Source organism: Melanotaenia boesemani, chromosome 2, assembly GCF_017639745.1.
Source record: "Melanotaenia boesemani isolate fMelBoe1 chromosome 2, fMelBoe1.pri, whole genome shotgun sequence".
Taxonomy (NCBI): domain Eukaryota; kingdom Metazoa; phylum Chordata; class Actinopteri; order Atheriniformes; family Melanotaeniidae; genus Melanotaenia; species Melanotaenia boesemani.
Window position 1 is genome coordinate 15,511,102 of NC_055683.1, and position 20,127 is coordinate 15,531,228.

At 42.6% G+C, this 20,127-nt stretch overlaps 1 protein-coding gene across 1 annotated transcript; it reads right to left on the reverse strand.

The window, feature by feature from the left end:
* Positions 1 to 5,719: 5,719 nt before the first annotated feature.
* rad23aa (RAD23 homolog A, nucleotide excision repair protein a) lies at positions 5,720 to 17,371 on the reverse strand. Its single transcript, XM_041997017.1, has 9 exons — positions 17,109 to 17,371; positions 16,111 to 16,272; positions 14,800 to 14,999; positions 12,528 to 12,571; positions 12,024 to 12,151; positions 11,298 to 11,385; positions 9,902 to 10,032; positions 7,585 to 7,746; positions 5,720 to 7,498 (listed from the first exon to the last, which is right to left on the reverse strand). Exons 1-9 carry the CDS (start codon positions 17,172 to 17,174, stop codon positions 7,385 to 7,387), a joined length of 1,095 nt encoding a protein of 364 aa, XP_041852951.1. The 5' UTR covers positions 17,175 to 17,371; the 3' UTR covers positions 5,720 to 7,384.
* Positions 17,372 to 20,127: the final 2,756 nt, after the last annotated feature.

Here is a 20,127-nt window from a genome sequence, read left to right on the forward strand (position 1 = left end):
TGTTAGAGATTGTTTGAGGGTGTCTTGTGAAAAAAAAGGGGGTTAAAAAAAAAAACCCTCTCAAGTTTTTCTTTGTTTGTTTTTAAGTCCAGATGCTCCGGGACTCTAAATACAAGGGCGTCGAGAGAAAAGAAAAAGAAAAAAAAAAGAGTTTGGGGACATTATTTTAATTTTTTTTTTCTTTTATCATTTTTTTAAAAGAAATAAAATAGTTTCTATTGATTTGTTTTAAAAAATGTGGGAGGGCTGAAGGAACAACTTTGCAACTCATAAATATATATCACTATAAAAACTGGTGCTTTCATAAATGAATAAAGTACATTCAGTCTCTATAATACATAAATAATTAAACAAAAATTAAGTGTTATCATAAAAGCAATTTTTTAGGAAAACATGCATTATTCTATTTCTTTCTTTTTTTTTTCTTTTTTTGTATTTACTGGGGAGAAAGGCGGCGAGGGGGGGGTTCTTGTACGAAAAAGGTTGTAACAAAAGGCATTTTTCCCTCCCCCCCTTTAAAAACCCACCTAGTTAAAATCTTGTATGTTGTATCTAACACTTGATCCAAACGTGGGACAAGGACAAGATCTTCCCCAGTTCTGGGAGATGCACAAGACCAAATTCCCGTTCGTAAAACAAAAAAGGCGTGAAGAAAGATGTCTGGCGGGATTTTCTTTTCCTTTTTTATTTTAAATCTGACTTGGTTCAATGTCATCAGTAACAACATGAACCCCCCCTTCCCCAAACTCATAAACACCCACCTCCAAGCCCCGACTCCCTCCCTGCCCCCCTCCCGTATCCACCAGCTGTAAATGATTATAAATATTTGTTTGGTGACGTAGTGTTATAGACTCAGAGCATCTTTAAAGGTTGTCCCTAAAAAGTGCCTTTTGTTCACAGACTCCATCTTGTAATCCTGAGTGCCCATCTCAAAAGAAAAAAATCCCCTCCTTCATTCTTCTATATCTTTCTCTTTCTCTTCTTCGAGCTTTTTAAAGCAGTATACATAGTACTAAAGGAAATTGGTGTGATTTAGTTCCTCTTTTTATTGTTGATGATTAAGAAAAGCTGAAAAAAGTCCCAAAAAATGGAAAAAAAAAAAAAAAAAAAAGACGATATTTTCTGTCTTGCTTCTCTTCCTCTGTATCTTGTCGTCTGTCTATCTTGGACACTGGAGTAGTCTGTTAGCAGCGTAACTTCCTCCCTCTCCTCCCTTTTTTCCTCCCTTTCTCTGAACGGCGGGGTTTAAAAAAATTAAATAAAAACAAAAAAAAAAGGTTTTTTTTTTTGGAAAAAAATGTAAAAAAAATTACAATTTTTTTTTTGTTCTTTTTGTCTGAGCAGAATGCAGTTAGCTCACATGTTATCCTTGTCTGTACGCTTCACATTGTATTACCATACCCATCTTCTCCAGCTTCTCCATTCAACAGCTAATGTAAGTGAACAAGTTACACCACAGGGCTCTGGGCTGGCCTGAGGACGGGGACCAGGTTCGCCCTCTGGGAGGGAGGGGGCGGGGCTAGAAAGCTCTCATTGGGGGCTGGTTTTGGGGCTCAGGTGAGGGCGACGACCAGCAGGACTGCTAGTGTAAACGAGTTTGTTTGTAATCCTTGTTTCTATCTATTTATTTTTTATAACTGAATTTGGATTTTGCTGTTTTGATGATTTTTGTTGTTACTGCGTTATCTTAGGCAGCGTTAAGACGCTGCGTTTAAGCCGTCAGTCGTGCACCTTTCTAGTGGTTGAGTGAGACCAGCTATTTAAAAAGGAAAAAAATAAAATAAAGACTCAAAGCACCTTAAAGCGGAGTGGTTCGGCTCAGAGACCCACCGGCTCAGATTTAGCACAATCAAAACCTTCTGATCGACCACCACTTGACCAAAGCGACGTGGTTCGTTGTGACGCGATTAAGAGACGCGAGGTTCCACCAGCAGAACCGAGGGATTACAGAATAAACGGACATATGCAACTTTTTATTTTCATCGAATAAGCCAGCAGCAGTATTACCAATCAATCAAATGTAAGCAGCACAGCTGAGAAGCCATATCAGAGACGAGCAGGTTGCAGGGAGAGCAGTGTATGTGCCCCCCGCCCCGTTCAAAGATCCGGTCCCTGTGGCCCGACCGTCCGCCATTTCTTTACTTTTTTATTATTTTTGCTTAGTTTATTTCTAACATGTTTCGTAGGATGCTGGGCCGTGATTAGCAGCTTAGCGACCGAGCCCCCCCACCCTCTCCTGGCTGACCTCTCACCTCTGACCTTTAACCCTGCCCCACCTAGAGTGCTCCTCCTCCTCCTCCTCTTCCCCACAGAGCAGCGTCCCATCTTCAGCAGCACCTCCCAGAGCCCATGGTGAAATGCATGTGTTAATTACAGTTTCTTTTCCATAATAATAATAAAAAGCAGTTTGAAAAGAGCAATGCCTTTACTTGATTGAATAAAAGGATGTTCTTGACTGTATTTTTCTTCTTCGTTGGCTCTGATTATTGCTGTGTCCTGGAGAGAAGTACTCCAAAGCAAAATACTACACTCACAAACAGGTTTATGTATGAAGGAATAATAACAAAAGGTCTATGATGAGCATCAATATGTTTGTTTCATTATTTATTTGGCAAAGCCTGAGCCAAGATGCAGAAGCAATGTGTGGAGCTTAACTTAGGATGTAAACAACAAAGTACGTCTTTATTGTTTCCATGGAAATCAAGCACATCAGTAGCATCTACGTGCTGCTAATCATCATCAGTGTGAACGCTGTTGAAGCAGAAATAATGTTTCTGTCTTCAGGAGCGTTAACTCAATGCCAAGGAGGAAAGACATCAGCACACTCTTCAGCCACTTTATTGAGTACAACTGTAGCTAATCAGCCAATCACATGGCAGCAGCTCAACACGTCATGTAGACAGATGAAGACGACTTGATGAAGTTCAAACTGACCAAACAACCATCTCCAGGGTTTACAGAGAATGGTCTTAAGAAGAGAAAATATCCAGTGAGCAGCAGTTGTCTGAACCAGAATGTCTTGTTGATGTCAGGTTAGAGGAGAATGGGCAGACTGGTTGGAGATGATGGAAAGACAACAAGAAGTCTAATGAGGTCTGCAGACTCTGAACACAACACATCCAACCTTGAAGTAGATGGGTTACAGCAGCAGAAGACCACACTGGGTGCCTCCTGCCAGCTAAGAACAGGAAACTGAGGCTACAATTCACACACACTCACCAACACTGGACAATAGAAGATGGAGAAACATTGCTGGTCCGATGAGTCTTCATTTCAGCTCCACATTCAGATGCTAGGCTCAGAATTTGTTGGAAACATCATGAAAACATGGATCCATCCTGCCTTGGATCAACACTTCAGGATGCTGGTGGTGTGATGGTGTGGGGGATATTTTCTTAGCTCACTTTGGGCCCCTTAGTTCCAGCATGGCCTGGTTTAACCACCACAGCCTACCAGAGTGTTGTTGCTGACCATGTCCATCCCTTTTATCCCTTTATCTTCCTTTAAACTAAGATTAAACTGAAATAACTCCACTTCAAACAGTGATGTTAAAGACCAAAAAACAAGCCAGACGTCAGCCTGTTATCACTTAAAGAACATCTGGACGATTAAAGAACTGATGTCTCAGCAGGATATATGCATTTATCTTCAGTAGACTGGACTAAATAGTCCATCAGACAGTTGCAGTTAGTCCAGAACGCTGCCACCCGAGTCCTCACTAAAACCAGGTAAGTATCCCGTCCTCAGACCTTTAGACTGGCTTCGTATCTGGTATCTGTTAGTTTACAAAGCACTGAATGGTTTAGGGCCAAAATGCATGCAGGATCTTCTGGTTCATTATGAAGCAACTAGATTTTTCACACTGCAACTCTATTTCTTGCATTTTATCTTTGATCATATATATTTTAGCTTTTCTCTAGATGACTTCTTAATGCTTCTTTCTTTTAATGTTTTATGTAACAGCTTTCAAATTTTGATTCTTTTATTAACCTTTATAGCATTTTTTCAGGAAATCCAAATATGAGGTTTTCATGGAGGTTTAGATTTCTATTCCAGCTTTAAGAGTCACGATTTGAATTCATAAAAATCCTCGATTCAGTAAGAGGTTTTGCTTCAGAATTTTTTCAGTCTTCTCTGAGTTGAAGCAGAAATGTGAAATCATGGAGTTTCAGGTTGAAGGTACAGATAGTTTCTCCTTTTCGTGACAAACTTTGGTCTATAGATTGTAGTTTATCCTTTATTTTTAACAATGTGTGGATGACGGCTTTAAAAACAAGCAGGTTTTTCTTGTTTAAATCAGATTGTTTTAATCTGTTTTAGTGAAACTGTTCTTGAGTCCAGGTGACTGAAATCAGCTTGAGATGAACTGAACTGACTGGATTCACTCTGATCAGGTTCGGGGGTTAAATCCTTTACTGGGACAAAACAACTCCAGTAGAAGTAAAACGTGAGAACTCATCAGGTCGTACCAGGCCAAACTAAGAAGTGCCCTGTTCATTTTAATAAAACTTTTAAAATCCAGCCTGGTGGAGACGCTGAGCAAGTTTTACCCATTACCTTAAAACTTTATGACTTGAACGCATGAAGGGAAGATGTGAACACAGAAGTAGAAGTATTTAATCTGTAAATAACCAACTGAGATCACTACTATATAACAGTTTAATGTGAAGAAGATGTTATTCTGGTTACATTAAAGTGAGTTAGCCAGTGGTGTAAAGTAAAACTTTGTTAGGACGAGGTTAGGAAAGGCATGGAAAAGATCTCTAATCACATCCTGATGCTATTTATTCTATATCTGCATCAGAAAGCGGAGGCGTATCTACATGCTGTTTAACTGCTTCACTCGGGGTCCAGAAGCGAATGTTCGTGTTTCCCTTTAAGGAAAACATAAAAGAAGGTCAGTGGACCATCTAGAGCTGCTGAGGGATGTGTGGGACTGTCAGATGTCCGTCCTGTGCTGAAACTGTGCTTGGCTTTATTCGCTAGCTTCCTGCCACGAGTGATGAATTCTGGCAGTCGTGCCTTCAAACAAAAAAAATCAACATTTAGCATAACTTTTTTTAAAGACGAATCATCTACACTCGTGTTTCTCAGACATGTTTCATAAATGAAACGCTGCATGAAGAATTTGAGGTTAGCAGGATCAGCATGAACTACACCACCATAGCTCACTGACCTCATTAAACCACAGAACATGAACTAAAACCAACTGGATGCACAAGATCTGGTCTCGCAAGTGGCTTTTTATTGACTACGGACATGTTTTAAAACACTGCGTAGCAAATTTTGACTACCCCATTTATTCATTGTTTTTTGTTTTTTTTTTTAAGTGTTTTCAGACTCCCACACAACTCATCTGTGTGCCCCTTAATTTTAACACACACACAGGCTCTGCAGAGTCAAACCTTCATGGACGCCGTGCTCTGGGATGTGGTGGAACAGGAGATTCTCATCATGGAATCATGGAAAAAAAAAAAAGGATCTGAACCAGTACTAGCGAGGTGGTCCTGATAACGTGGCCAGTTTCTACAAGCTGTACTCATAAGTTCTGGACATTTAAACTAAGATCTTTTTCATTTCTTTAGATGATTCATGCATGTTGGTTTGACATGTTTTACCTGTGACTGAAACATGTTTCTTCTTACTTCCTGCCACTAGAGGGCCGGGCTCTCGGTCAGGTTTCTAACACGATGCTGTTATTAAGGCACAGAGTCAGAGGCCTGAAAGACTGCTGATATTTAATGTAGCACAGCATAGTCTAAGATCATGTTGATGCTGTAGGACAACCAGCAGCAAAAACTGCCATCACACATACAGAATGACAATGCACTTTATCTTCACCAGTCATCGTCTCTTCATGGCACCGTGATCAACCCGGGCCTTGTTCTCCACGTCTGCATGACCCAGTCGGTCATGTTAGACCCATCATTTCACGTACGCATGCAAATGTTTTTGTTTTCAATTAAAGCTGCAGAAATGCAGCTTTGCTGATTGCAGGATCATGATCAGATACAGAGACGAAATTATCTCTGACTTAACTGAAGAACAAAGCCCAGGCCGGTTATCAGCTTCATAATGCACTCATTTATGGTTGATAATTAACTCGTATGCAGAAACACTGGGGTTGATGATGATGGTGGATCAGATCAGCTCCACCTTGGTTGCAGCTTTGTGTACGGGTGCCTTCTCCATCCAAACACATCAAACTGGCATCCAACAGTCTGGACCGGACCGGGGTGACCATTTCAAGCTGTTTTCACTGGCTGGCCAATCAGATTACAGAAGGAGCATGCGCCACACTTCTAGCCCCGCCCACTGCACAGAGGAGAAATAATCTAAACTTTAACACCCTGATGCTGCCAGTTTGGTCTGATTTTAAATAGCTTGAGGCTGCCTGTTTCTGCTTCTTTTCAGACCAGTTAATGCTGGTAAAGCTCAAAACCATCCAGATTGCTGTGATTCAAGCTGTTCAGCGTGATGCTCTGAAAGATTTAGATGACTTATATTCTCACGCACCAGAGGCCAAATACAAGATGAGAAGAAAAGCAATGTTTTGGTTTGGAGCAGGAACCAGAATTTACCAGAATATTAAATAAAAGCTGATCATCAGTACAGATGATCAGCCGGTCCAGGAGTTTAGTGGAGATTGTGTCGGGTTTCTAACATCTAAAAAGATCCATGTCTGTAGAAGCAGAACTGGCAGTTTGCACTGATGACTGATTAGCAGAGATCTGTGCAGCCAGGGCAGATTTAGCTCCCGTTTTGAGTTTTGATCCGTTAATGTCACGTAAAGTCAGCACGGTCCGGTCCGCCTCTTCACGCTTCACACAGGTGTACACGCAAGTAGCTAAACGCACACACGGCTGACCTGCTTACCAACAACAGAGCTACAGCATGAACGAACTTAGACAACGCCGGATCGATTACTTCTTCAGCTTTTAACTGTGTTGCATCCATCTTTGCTCAGGCATACACGGACATGTACTCACACACGCACACGCTCTCCCCCCCACCCCCCACCTCGTCCTCCCTAACGTTCACAAAGCGCGTCTAAAATCAGATGATAGATCTCCCTAAACGAACCCCACACATTCCATTGGAATTCACGTGGATTTTATCATTCTTCCACTTTTTCACCCCCCCACACCGCCGACCTTCCTCCACACAGCCTCCCGACTTTGTGTACTTTTAAACCCGCCCTCCCCTCTTTGTCCCTCCCAAACGGCTCTCCCTCCACCCCCTTCCCCCCGGTTCCCTCCTCCTGTTGGGTTGAGCTGAGGTTGGTAGCTGTACAGTAAAATGTGGGGGTGCAGTCTTTATGCTGAGCTGGGGGAGGGGGGGGAGGTAGGGAGGGAGGAGCAGGGAGGTGGCGCTCTGCTCCCGTTCAGTCGTCTTCCAGTCCCTGGTTGAGGAGAAAGTTGGCCGCCAGGTTTTCGTTCTTCTCGCAGGCGAAGTAGGCCTGGATGACCAGGGCCTCAGGGAAACCCAAGGCTTTTAACTGTTGGGGGGGGCGAGAAGAGACATCTTTAAAAACACCCAAAAAGTAAATCACCAATTCTAGATGCTGCATCTTTGCAGACTCACCCTTTCTATGGCTTCCTTCTCCTGAGGTGTAACTTGGATGTAGTTGACAGGCGCTCCTTCTTCTCCCGCCGCCCCCATCTCGCCGACCTCCGGGGCGTCTCCCCCCTCTCCCACCGGCTCATTGAGCATCTGGATGAACAGCTCCTGATGCTGACTGATTTGCTGGAGGATACAAACACAAACCAACGGGTTGTCACGATTGGAGCTCGGGATAAAAATGACACTTTAACTCCTTAAACCCAAAAGCATCTTTATTGGGATTCTACACAAAAATAATGTTTTTTTTCTCCACGTTTTGCAGGTTACTGTACCTATTAAAACCGATTTACTGTCCAGCCCTAGTTTATATTCTTAAATACATAATTTTGAGTTATGTGGATGAGCAGAAGCTTCACGGTTTTACAGCAGCCGACAAGGATGCGACAGAAATGTGAAGGAATTATGTTGCTTCTGTCCAGTAAATACAGTAAGAATTACTGACATCTAGTGGTGAAGATGGGCATAGCAACGACTTCAAATACCAAGCACAGTTGTGAATGGATGGTGGCCGTCAGTGGCCAAAATTCTGCCAGACAAACATGTTTTAAACTGTGAGTGGATCCAGTGGCCTCAGGTGCAGTGATTACTGTACTACAGGTAACTACTTCAACATGTGTTCATGTGTACGGTCTTCTTCTATGGTCATTTTAGGGGTTACCTATCCCAAACGGTGCTCCAGCACCTTTCAAACAAGGCTGGTTCTGCAGCTTTAAAAACCCAAGTGGGTTCTCACTTCACACACACAGTTATGTCCATTCTGAGACGCTGTAGCAAAAATGGTGGCACAAATATGGCAGCTGCCACGTAAAGCCCTGTTTTCACCAGTGGGTCTGGGTCGGTAAGGGACAGTTTGGCTTGGGAAATCCTGATCCCTGTTGCATTTCCACAGCCAACCGTACGCAGGTGCGATGATTTCCTCGAGTTATAAAGAAGAAAAAGGCAACATAGAAACTAAGGAATGGACACATCCAGCAGTTTCAGTTCTTTCTTCTTGGTTTGTGGCTTAAAAAAAAAGAAAATTCACTGTCTATTTAAACAGGGGGATGCTGAAGCTTTGTTCTTTCGGCAGAGTCACAATGGAAGTGATCATGATAGGAAGTGGTCAAGCGCCACCCTTTTGGGTTGGACTGGTAAGATTGAGACTCTACTGTAAAGGATTCCAATCTTACCAGGTCGGATATTCTGGCACCATTCCCAGTTTCTTCCTGTGGAAACGCAAAAAGATGCCAACCAACCCGGATCATACCGACCAGAACCCATGTGTGGAAAACGGGGCTTAAGTGGACCCCAGACAGTAAATATAAATGGTTCATTTTAAGAAAATAAAAACACTGTTTTAATGATAAATTACATTTCTGCCATTAACTTTTTTTACACATTGCACCTTAAAAAAATCAGACATGAACCCACAGGGTTACCTGTAGAAGCTAATGGTTACTTGTAGAAGCTAATGGTTACTTGTAGAAGCTAATGGTTACCTGTAGAAGCTAATGGTTATCTATAGAAGTTGAGGGTTACTTGTAGAAGCTAATGGTTACCTGTAGAAGCTAATGGTTACCTGTAGAAGCTAATGGTTACCTGAAGAAGCTAATGGTTACCTGTAGAAGCTAATGGTTACCTGTAGAAGCTAATGGTTACATGTAGAAGCTAATGGTTACATGTAGAAGTTGAGGGTTACCTGTAGAAGCTAATGGTTACTTGTAGAAGCTAATGGTTACTTGTAGAAGCTAATGGTTACCTGTAGAAGCTAATTGTTATCTATAGAAGTTGAGGGTTACTTGTAGAAGCTAATGGTTACTTGTAGAAGCTAATGGTTACCTGTAGAAGCTAATGGTTATCTATAGAAGTTGAGGGTTACCTGTAGAAGCTAATGGTTACCTGTAGAAGCTATTGGTTACCTGTAGAAGTTGAGGGTTACCTGCAGAAGCTGAGGGTTACCTGTAGAAGCTAATGGTTACCTGTAGAAGCTAATGGTTACCTGTTAAAGCTAATGGTTACCTGTTAAAGCTAATGGTTACCTGTAGAAGCTAATGGTTACCTGTAGAAGTTGAGGGTTACCTGTAGAAGCTAATGGTTACCTGTAGAAGCTAATGGTTACCTGTAGAAGCTAATGGTTACCTGTAGAAGCTGAGGGTTACCTGTAGAAGTTGAGGGTTACCTGTAGAAGCTAATGGTTACCTGTAGAAGCTAATGGTTACCTGTAGAAGCTAATGGTTACCTGTAGAAGCTGAGGGTTACCTGTAGAAGTTGAGGGTTACCTGTAGAAGCTAATGGTTACCTGTAGAAGTTGAGGGTTCTCCCTGCCGAGCTGCTGGAGCAGAGCAGGTAGCAGAGCCGGGTTCTGCTGGATGGCCTGTCTCATGTGCAGGAACTGGGGCTGAGTACGCAGGAATGCAAGTGGGTTTTCTCCTGGACAGAACAGAAATAATACAGTTAAAAAAAAAAAGTTTCTTCAGAGTAAAAACATGTCCCAACAAAAAACTGGATGGAAATCACACCCATTACTTTTTATCCTATTATACAGAAACCTGATCTCTCAACAGACGATGGTAAAAATAACGCTTGTTGCAGAGCGTTGCCGCCAACCATCAGAATTCACACCCACTCTGTATTCTCTGGATTTTACATGAACAGAAACAGGAAATGTTCCATCCTAGCTCATCCAGCCGGCTGTTTGGAGACATTTTCCAACCATCAGCAGCCCATTAAACCTTTAAAGCTTTCTTTAGAAAAATCGACCACAGCAGCCACTAAAAAAGTTTAAACATGAAATAAAAACTGAGGTTGATCTTATGTTTATCCAGTTTTTCCTCTAAATAACATTTTTTCTAGGAAAAGTTGCTGAACAGTTCAGATGAAGACACAAACTCCCAGAGACTCTGCCATCAGGTTGGTAAACAAACCTATCAGAGGGTTGATCCGTGTCCTTCTAGAAACCAGACAGCTGCAGGAAAGCAGTTAATTATCTGATCTGCAGTAGGAAGTCAGCAGATTTCATCCTGAGTCGTCTTCAGGCAGACGAGTCTTTCTCTGGTCGTCGCTCCTGGTTTTAGTGTCTTATCGCCTCGGATCCGTCTTCACTATTACAACAGAAGTAATTTCAGGTTCCCTTCCCTCTGAACAGGCTAATACTAAGGTCTTTTATTAAAAACTAAACAGTCTGATGTTCTTTATGTGATTTACACGACGTGTCGTAGCTGATGTTAGAGGATATGAAGCCTTGCGAGGACTTTGTGCCTCAGTACAAACTCATGGCAGCCCTGCTGGGGTGATTCATGAGCGTTTTCTTTCTAAACTGAATCATCTTTTCAGTACAAGGCCGTTTCCTGACACACAAACAGAAAGACTAAAACCCAGCTGCTTTCTGGGCCCAGCTGGTTTACCGGATGCTGCAGAGTCTTGTTGCTGATCCACTTCTCTAAGTGGGTGGGGTGTGGACATGACGTCCACAGTGGAAACGTTTGGGTCACAGATGAACTGACGAGTGAGGAGGGGCAGTCAGAATTTTATTAAATAAGTTGGATGAGTCCGTTTTAACCTTTCAAAATATTTTAAACTCTCAGGTTATTATACCTTTTTTTCCTTGTAGGGAGCATTTTAAATTCAGCAGTGTTAATGAGGCACCAGCAGTTATTTTTTTTTACATGTGGGGGGGGGGGGACAGAGACACAAACCTTCTGCTAGAGATGGGGCCTCTGTGGGTCCAGATGTGGGGGCCTGTGCTGGTGGATTACTCTCCTGGACTGGGCTGCTGGGGATACCCTGGTAACACAACAATGTTAAGATCAATCATACGCACAACCACTAAATTCCTGTTCCTGAGAACATAGTGGGATCACAACCTTAACACTAAACCACAACGGTGGAAGCTAGTCCATCTTTTCATTCCAAGCGTTTCAGAGAAACGCTGATCAGTATTTCTGATCATGTATGAGGCTGCAGTTTGCAGCAGACGTCACATTACGGGTGACGAAAACACACCCGACTCAACGACCAGTTTGCAGCTGCTGGAGTCTGAGGTTTTAACTTCATGCCCAGAAAGTTAGATGCTGTTTAAAAATCTTTATTATTGTACCAGCAAACTCAGAAAAGGTGAATAAGATGAGGAACTAAACCTCCTCATGGGGATGTGTGGTATCGTTTTAAAATGAAGCAATCTACTGAGTTTTTTGGAAAAGTCAGACCAATAAATTAACTGTGTCGGTGCAAAAAGTCCACCGACCCACTGGGAATGTGCCCAGTAAGCTCAATGGCCAGTCCGTCCATGGATACAAGATGTCTCCTAACTCCACTCTGCGCTGTCTGCTGGATTAGGGCTGACCTTCAGACTAACTGTGAGTTCAGAGGACATAAAGAGTTTTGCTATAACAGCTGTACGAGTGCATGTGTGTGTGTCGTACAGTGAGGAGGTACTCCACAGCTCTGTGGGGGTTGTTGAAACTGGCCCGTAGCGCTGCCACCACTCGCTCCCTCTCGTATCCCATAGACATGATCTCTGTCAGCATCGCCTCATACTCGGCTCCAGTCACTGAAAACAAGCACAAACAGAAACTGAAGTAAAACTTGTAGACATGCTTAGAACATGAGCTAAAACAGCAGTAACTTCTACTCCCTTCCTTTCTGGTTAAACACAAAATGACTAGGCCAAATGGGAATCCCCATCAGTCTCTCTGACACTACAACAAGGAAGGGCTCCTCTTTGTCAGGCCTAAATTTAGCAGCTTGTAAAGTCCCTGACTGACAAGAGTAAAAACCGTTGGCAGAGTGTATAAAACAGATTAGCAAAGCATTTGCAGTCATAACTGTCTGAAACGGTACCATTACCAATTAAGACAACATCTAACCAGGTGCCCAGAGCGTCTCTACACCATGTAATGCCAAATGTAGCAGCATGTAGTACCTACCCAGCGCTGAGGAGGCATCCAGGCCCTGATTCCCACCACTGGAGCTACAAAACAGACAAATATTAGATGATAAAACAATATCTGTGAATCCAAAGTGAAAGATGCTGGGTTGAGCCAGGCAGCAGATAATGCTGACATTTAACCATTTAAATCAGAAATATTTAACTTAGTGTCTGAATCTGGTTAGAATCCAAACCATGTGCCAACACAGAGAGGTACAAAAATACATTTACATATATATTTTACTATATGACTGTTTTAGACTAAACTGAAAAAATCTGGGGCTCAAAAAAATGTGAACGCGCCCATGACACGGATGTATAACTCTTTAAATTCATTTTATGTAAAAAAAAATAAATAAAAAGTGACCAATTAGACTATTAACTATAATAACACTCAAGTAACTAATTTATTCACTGATGACCGCTTTGCAGTGGAAGCTGGTTTTCTTAATCCTGCTCCAGCTGGATTTGTGTCAACTCCCATGGCATCCCAATCCTAAAGCAGCTCTCTTGTGCCCATCATTTAACAAATGTGCTGCTACTTAGAGCAGGAAGATCCAGCAGCAATAAAGAAAGGCCCTGAAATATTTCTGCAGAGTCTACTGACACTTTAGCATGGTGCTAGCATGAAGCAGCAACCAGTGTAAGGTGCTGTTAGCTTATCGATTAACATGCAAATAATTGCTAATAAGAAGCAAGGAGGTGAAGGTATCAGGTAAACAGCAGTAAAACAACACCTCACATTATAGTTAATGTTGTTATGACCACACATAAACATGAGGATAAGGTCTTTTTATGTTGGGACAGATTCATCTTAGTTACACACTGTGTCATATGTAAAACTAATGAGGTGGGGAAAAGCTGATGTACCGTTCAGCAAGCAGCGAAGTCAGTAATAGACTCCACATGCATACCTGAGCTGAGCCAGAGCTTATTCCAGTACACATGAACGGGAGGGCAATCGAGTTATTGTCTTAAGTTTGTGTGATGCCCCAACTTTGATTTGTCTCCTTTCAGCTTGTTAGTAATGGGCTTCCTCTGGTTGACCCGTTACGTCATAGACCAAAACAACTGGCCAGGAATTTATCAGCCAGCAAACTGTCACCGTAACGAGCTGAAGCTTGTTACATCTTACAGTTTTTACAAACAAAAGCACATAATCCCTTACATTTGTTCATCATTACCAGCTGCTTCTTTATCTTTCGTGTACCAGCGTCGTCCATCATTTCTTGTGCAAAGCCCAGGATTAGAAAGGTTGAGGAAGCACAAAGCATCAAAGCCAAGTTGTCTAAGGGCAAGTTACATCACATGCAGGAGTAAACTCATACCCATCAGTATCATCTGGAAATGTGGAAATGTTAACCCAGCTTTAAGATTTTTTATTTAATATTTCAGTCCGACAAACCTGTTTAAATGCATTTTAAATTTCAGGTTTTGGCCCAACTATCAATAATTTGGTTGGTTTTAGCATCAAGTAAACACGGCAATTTGTCTTTGCTTTGTTTCCCCCTCTTCATAATACTTCAAGCAAAATTTCATGAAATTCAGTTATTTACGCGACACTGCTTCCATGCACAACGCAAATATTTCACCTTTGCCTTTTTGGAGAAAAATTTTTTTTTACACAGCAGTGGAATAAAAACTGCAGGAGGAAACGATGTAGTACACGTGCCAGCCTCTAGTGGGACGACGACAACAGGAGCGCTGCATGCCTACCGCGTGTAACATCTGCACCGTGGCTGACGCCATAAATACTCTACCAGAAACAGGTTTCGCTTCAACAGACCAAATAAAGAAGATGTAGCGACACAAACATGACTCTGAGGTCCGCCACTGTGTTTTGCTTTTTGCGGATTAAGCAGGGTCTGAGTGCACAAGTGCAGGATGACGTGAACTACGTCATCGATTCCACTTTCAGTTTACAATGACAGGACTCGCCTTGCATTTCACTCTGGAGTTCGTCGTCTTTGCAGTTTTATCCACCCAAAGCGGCTACCGTGTAAACAAGAAGCCAGTACGCAACAAAACTTTTGCGTTTTACTGTCTCAGCGTTGTGGTGTAAACAGGGCCTCAGCTTTGTAGTTTTTAATAATCTTTCAAATAGACACACAAATCCCCCCATGTGTAGTAATTTGGTTGCACTTTGTGTTGCAATGACAAATAAAGTTCTGTTCTATTACTGAGGAATATCATTAAATTAAGTTTGCTTCAGATTTCTGTACTATTCATCCACTCGTTAAATAATTTAGTCTTTTAAGAACAGGTTGTACCTGGCTGGTTGTTGTGGTTCTGTGGCTGCGGCACTTGGCTCCGGTTTGGCCTCCTCGGAGGGAGGATTGGGGACAGCTGCTGGAGCTGGGGTGGGAGCAGGGTTTGAAGCTGGGGTTGGTGTTGATGTGGAGCCAGAGTCCTGTACGGGGGGCTTTGGTGCTTCTGAAACAGGTGGCGAGGCTGCAGCTGTAGGCTTTGCCTGTTTAAAAGAAAAAACAAAGGATGTTAGATTCAGATTTGACTATTATTACCAGCTCTAACAAGCCTTAAAACTACTGTTTTAGAATCTGACTGCTAATAAAAGCAGAACAACACTATAAACCTGGACCCGGTTGCTCAAAAGATATAATCCAGATAAAAGCGATCCCATTTTTCACGATGGACGATCACGTACTGCATCTCTGTTGTTCAAAGCAACAGTGAATTTCTGATCCAAACACAGACTTTCCAGGATTACCAAATCCAGACAAAAAATGCTTTAAGTGGGACTAAATATTAGAATATAAGATATATGAAGATAACACACACACAAACATTTGTTTTCTTTTAACAGTCATCTGAACTATTAAAAATTAAACTATTTTTCACAAATATGCTTATAATTGTATGTATTGTAAATACAACAAATGATAAATGTCCAATAGTTAAAGTACATTTAAAACTCTTCATTCGTTGTGAAGCTGCGCTTTTAGAAGATGGATCTCAAGCCTGGCTTTGGTTTGCTGTGCTTCAGCTGGAGTGATTTGTTCCTGTGCTAGACGAATCTGCACTTCTGCTTCTTTAGTTTCTTGTGTATAAGCAACTAGTATGCATCATCATGATGTTTGGTTGGTAAAGAACTGTTTGAGACTCTGTGGTCCTGTTGCCCTGACAACTGGCTCTCCCAGGGAGGATCCGCCGTCTCCCTCCATCTAATTTGTCTTTGTAACGGCTGAACAAACCAATTGCAAAGTAGAACTGAATGTGTATATAAACATTACATGGTACAATATATTATTTGAACAGTTTTAAGTTAGTTTCGTTACATTTTACTTGTGGAATCCACACTGAATTCAACCTTCTCCTGGGATCAGAATAATCCAGCTTTTTTGGATCAAATGTGTCCCAAAGTTTTGAAGAACACAAACTGAAGGTTTGATGCAGATAAAAACCAAAATTAGATTATGTGATCTATTCGGATTACAGAATCCTTTTTTGTTTTCCAACCCGTTTTTAAGACTAGAGCTAATATGGATAACTTTTATCCGGATTAAATCTTTTGAACGACCAGGCCCTGACGTTATGAGCAATGCAAGAACATCTCATCTCACCTTGGACACCATCACGACAACGAAATTCTTCTCATCAATTTTGTAGTCCTTAATTGGTGTGTCATCTTGCAAGATTTTTCCAGCATATATCAGCTTCTGCCCTGAAACAGGAAAGTTGTCTTTTCCTCGTTCAGCTTCTATCTTCTCTTTCAAGGCCTTGACCTGATAAAGAAGAGAAGAAGCACAATTCAAGACCACTGTCAAGCACCTCTAAACACTTATTTCTATAATGAACTGTCTGCAGTACTCTGTAAGATCCAATCATTTACACATCAGTGCAAGGCAGGTAGGCATCGTGACTAACTTTTTAAGGTAACTGACTAAGAATAATGTCTAAAGTTTGTTATAGATCCAGTTTCCCCAACAGTGATGGCTAAAGTATTGAGTCTCTCCCAAATGTTACCATAAGAGTGTAAATATTAGTTCAATGACAGAATAAACAAACCATCGCTTAATTATCTTTTACCTCATATTATGGACCTTTCAGATGAGAGCATGTTAAAGTGAACCTGTTTCTCGGTAAGGTACCATTTAAGCTAATCGTAATTAGCAGTGTCATAGGCATTAGCATTCCTAACATTCATGCCATACGCATGGTGGGGAGCCTGAGTTAATTGCAGAAGTTGTAGGATCATAAACTAAACAAAATCAGGTATAAATGAATATCAGTAGTGGCCAAAATACCCGCGCCAAAAACTTGAGGTAATGGTTAAACTGGTTTACGGTTGCGTCACTATGACTTTGTTAATGGGCTGCCTAGCTAACGCTAGCAACATTAGCTTGCTAACGCTAGCTCGAAACATATCAAACGGTGCCGCGTTTTTAAGTTAATTTAATAAAGGTTGTAAATTTGCAGCAAATTGAAACCTTTTTGTTGAAACGACATGGCTTATTCTTTAACTGGAAATATGACGTGGGGTTGTCGGTTTTCTAACCAAAGTTAAAACACAAGTACCGCAGCTAGCACCGTTAGCTAGAGTTAGCTGATAGCCACTCACCGTTTGTTCGGGGTCTATCTCAATTTGAATAGTCTGCTGCTGCAGTGTTTTAAGCGTGATCTGCATGGTAACGATGACTGACGCTGTGTCAGGTGTGCTTCAGACAGAGAAATAATTGCTCGCTTGCAGTTAATTTGTTTCTAAAGTTGGCGTTTCGGGTAAGATAACAACTAGCCGAGAAATATGTGTATCCATGAGCACTCAGCAAATCGCCATCTTTGGTGACAAGTTGGTGGTGCGGCGAGAAGAGCTGCGCTGGAAGACACGAGATCTCGTGCAGAACTACGAGACAAAAGTCACGCATGTTTATGACGGCGGCAAACCTCTGAGAGAGCGGGTCATCAGAGAGGGTCCGCATGAGTCTGGAGGATGGCACATATAGACGATGATAGTTTCCCAGTGTGTTACTCATGTTTAGAGCATTTTTGTTGCACGTTTTCTGCATCACCAAAGATTTATTGTGTTTTTTGACAGAATAGTGAGAAAAAAATGTTTTTAATTTTTTTAAAATGTATATTTACTTTGCGATGAACAGTCCTGATTAATTCATTTCAATGTTTTCTAAAACACCAAATCATAATCCATTTGATCCAATGTATTCCAAAGAATTCTTTCAATTTAAATTAATTCATAAAATGCAAGTTCATAAGAGGTAGTCTTTCTAAGGAAACCAATATATCACTTATGAGGACATCCTGTAAACAAAATTGGAGACCTTTTTCGTTGTTGTCTGTGACAAAGTGAATGGGTAGTCAAAGTCAAGTCAAAGTCACTTTATTTGTCAATTCTGCAGTATGTAGAAGACATACAGAGGATCGAAATTGCTTTTCACACAGACCCAAGGTGCAGACAATAAACATTTAACATACATCTTTTAAGTAAAAGAAAATGTCTCTGCTTTGCTATACAATATATAAGAAACTATATTATGCTATATAAAAGGAATAAAAGCAAGAAAATATAAATAATGAAAAAGGCACAAGTAGCAGCAACATATTGGGTAAAGAAAACCAGATAGTGCAAAATGAATACTGTAGTGCAAATGGCATGGCAGTTGTGCAGGTTTAGCTTATATACTGGGGTTTAGCTTATATACTGGGAGTTAAGTGTCCATGAACAGTTCAGAGTCTGGAGGTTTTGTGGGCAGGGCAGGGAGAGAGTTCAACATCCTGACAGCCTGGTGGAAGAAGCTGTCCTTCAGTCTGCTGGTCCTGGCGCTGAGACTCCGCAGTCTCCTCCCTGAAGGCAGCAGACTGAAGAGGCTGTGTGACGGGTGGGTGGGGTCACCAGCGATGCCGAGAGCTTTGCGGGTGAGGCGGGTGCAGTAGATGTCGTAGAGGGAGGGGAGAGGGGCACCGATGATCTTCTCAGCTGTTCTCACAATGCGCTGGAGGGTCTTGCGGCAGGACGCGGTGCAGGAGCCGTACCACACAGTGATAGAGCTGGACAGGATGCTTTCCACAGTACCTCTGTAGAAGGTCTGCATGATGGGGGCCGGGGCTCTAGCTCTTCTCAGCTTGCGGAGGAAGTAGAGGCGTTGATGGGCTTTCTTGGTCAGTGCTGTTGTGTTGTTGGTCCAGGAGAGGTCCTCTGAGATGTGTACACCCAAGAATTTAGTGCTGCTCACCCTCTCCACAGCAGCACCGTTGATGGTCAGAGGAGCATGTTGGGGGTGTACTTTCCTGAAGTCCACAACAATCTCTTTGGTCTTCTCAACGTTCAGAGAGAGATTGTTGTGTGTGCACCACAAGGCCAAGCGGTTCACCTCACTCCGGTAGTTTGTCTCATCCCCGTTACTGATGAGACCCACAACAGTTGTGTCGTCCGCAAACTTGATGAAGAGGTTTGAGCTGTGCAGTGGGGTGCAGTCGTGGGTCAGCAGGGTGAAGAGGAGGGGGCTCAGCACACATCCTTGAGGGGCCCCCGTGTTCAGAATGATGGTCCTGGATGTTTTTGCTGCCGACCCGTACTGCCTGTGGTCGCCCGGTCAGGAAGTCCAACAGCCAGTTGCACAGCGAGGTGTTCAGCCCCAGTCTGTCCAGTTTGGGAATGAGCTGTTGGGGGATGATTGTGTTGAAGGCTGAGCTGAAATCAATAAACAGCATTCTGGCGTATGAGTTTTTTGAGTCCAGGTGAGTGAGGGTAGAGTGCAGGGCAGTGGAGATGGCATCATCGGTCTAGCGGTTGGGCCGATATGCAAACTGGAAGGGGTCCAAGGAGGGAGGGAGGACAGATTTAATATGTTCCATGACTAGCCGCTCGAAGCACTTCATGAGGATGGGGGTGAGTGCAACCGGGCGGTAGTCATTAAAACAGGAGGGTGAGGACTTCTTCGGGACAGGGATGATGGTGGTGGCTTTGAGGCACGTGGGAACAACACCCTGACTCAACGAGGTGTTGAAGATGTCTGTGAAGACATCTGTGAGTTCTGCTGCACAGTCCCTCAGCACGCGGCCAGGTTTGTTGTCTGGACCATGAGCTTTGCGAGCGTTGGTCCTGCTGAGTGCTCTCCTCACCCTGTCCGGGGTTAGCGTCAGCACCTGGTCGCCAGGAGGGGGTGGTGTCTTCTGTGCAGGCGTGCTGTTGTGTGTCTCAAAGCGAGCAAAGAAGTCATTCAGCTCGTTCAGCAGCGAGATGTTGCCATCACAGGTCTGTGGTGGGGGTTTGTAGTCCGTAATGGTCTGTATTCCCCTCCACAGGCTCCGTGTGTCTCTGCTGTCGCTGAAACGGTGTGATATTTCCCTGGAGTACTGCCTTTAAGTAGGATTAAGGATTCAGATGTGATCATGGAGAGTCATGGGTAATGTAAGCAAGACAAGTTTGTTAGCACTTTTAGGGAGCTAATGTTCTCCACAATCATCAGGATACTTTATTCTTATATTTACACACTCACTGGCCACTTCATTAGGTACATGTTACTATATCTGGGTTGGACAACCTTTTGCCTTCAGAATCAACAGATTCAACAAGGTGTTGTAAACATTCCTCAGAGGTTTTCTCCATATTGACATGACAGCAT

Coding starts and splice junctions, on each gene's coding strand:
- rad23aa (XM_041997017.1), bottom strand. CDS start 17,174: ATGCAGATCACGCTTAAAACACTGCAGCAGCAGACTATTCAAATTGAG. Junction 15,000..16,110: donor TTGTCGTGATGGTGTCCAAG/GTGAGATGAGAT, acceptor TCTTTTAAACAG/GCAAAGCCTACAGCTGCAGC. Junction 11,386..12,023: donor CTGTGGAGTACCTCCTCACT/GTACGACACACA, acceptor TTGTGTTACCAG/GGTATCCCCAGCAGCCCAGT.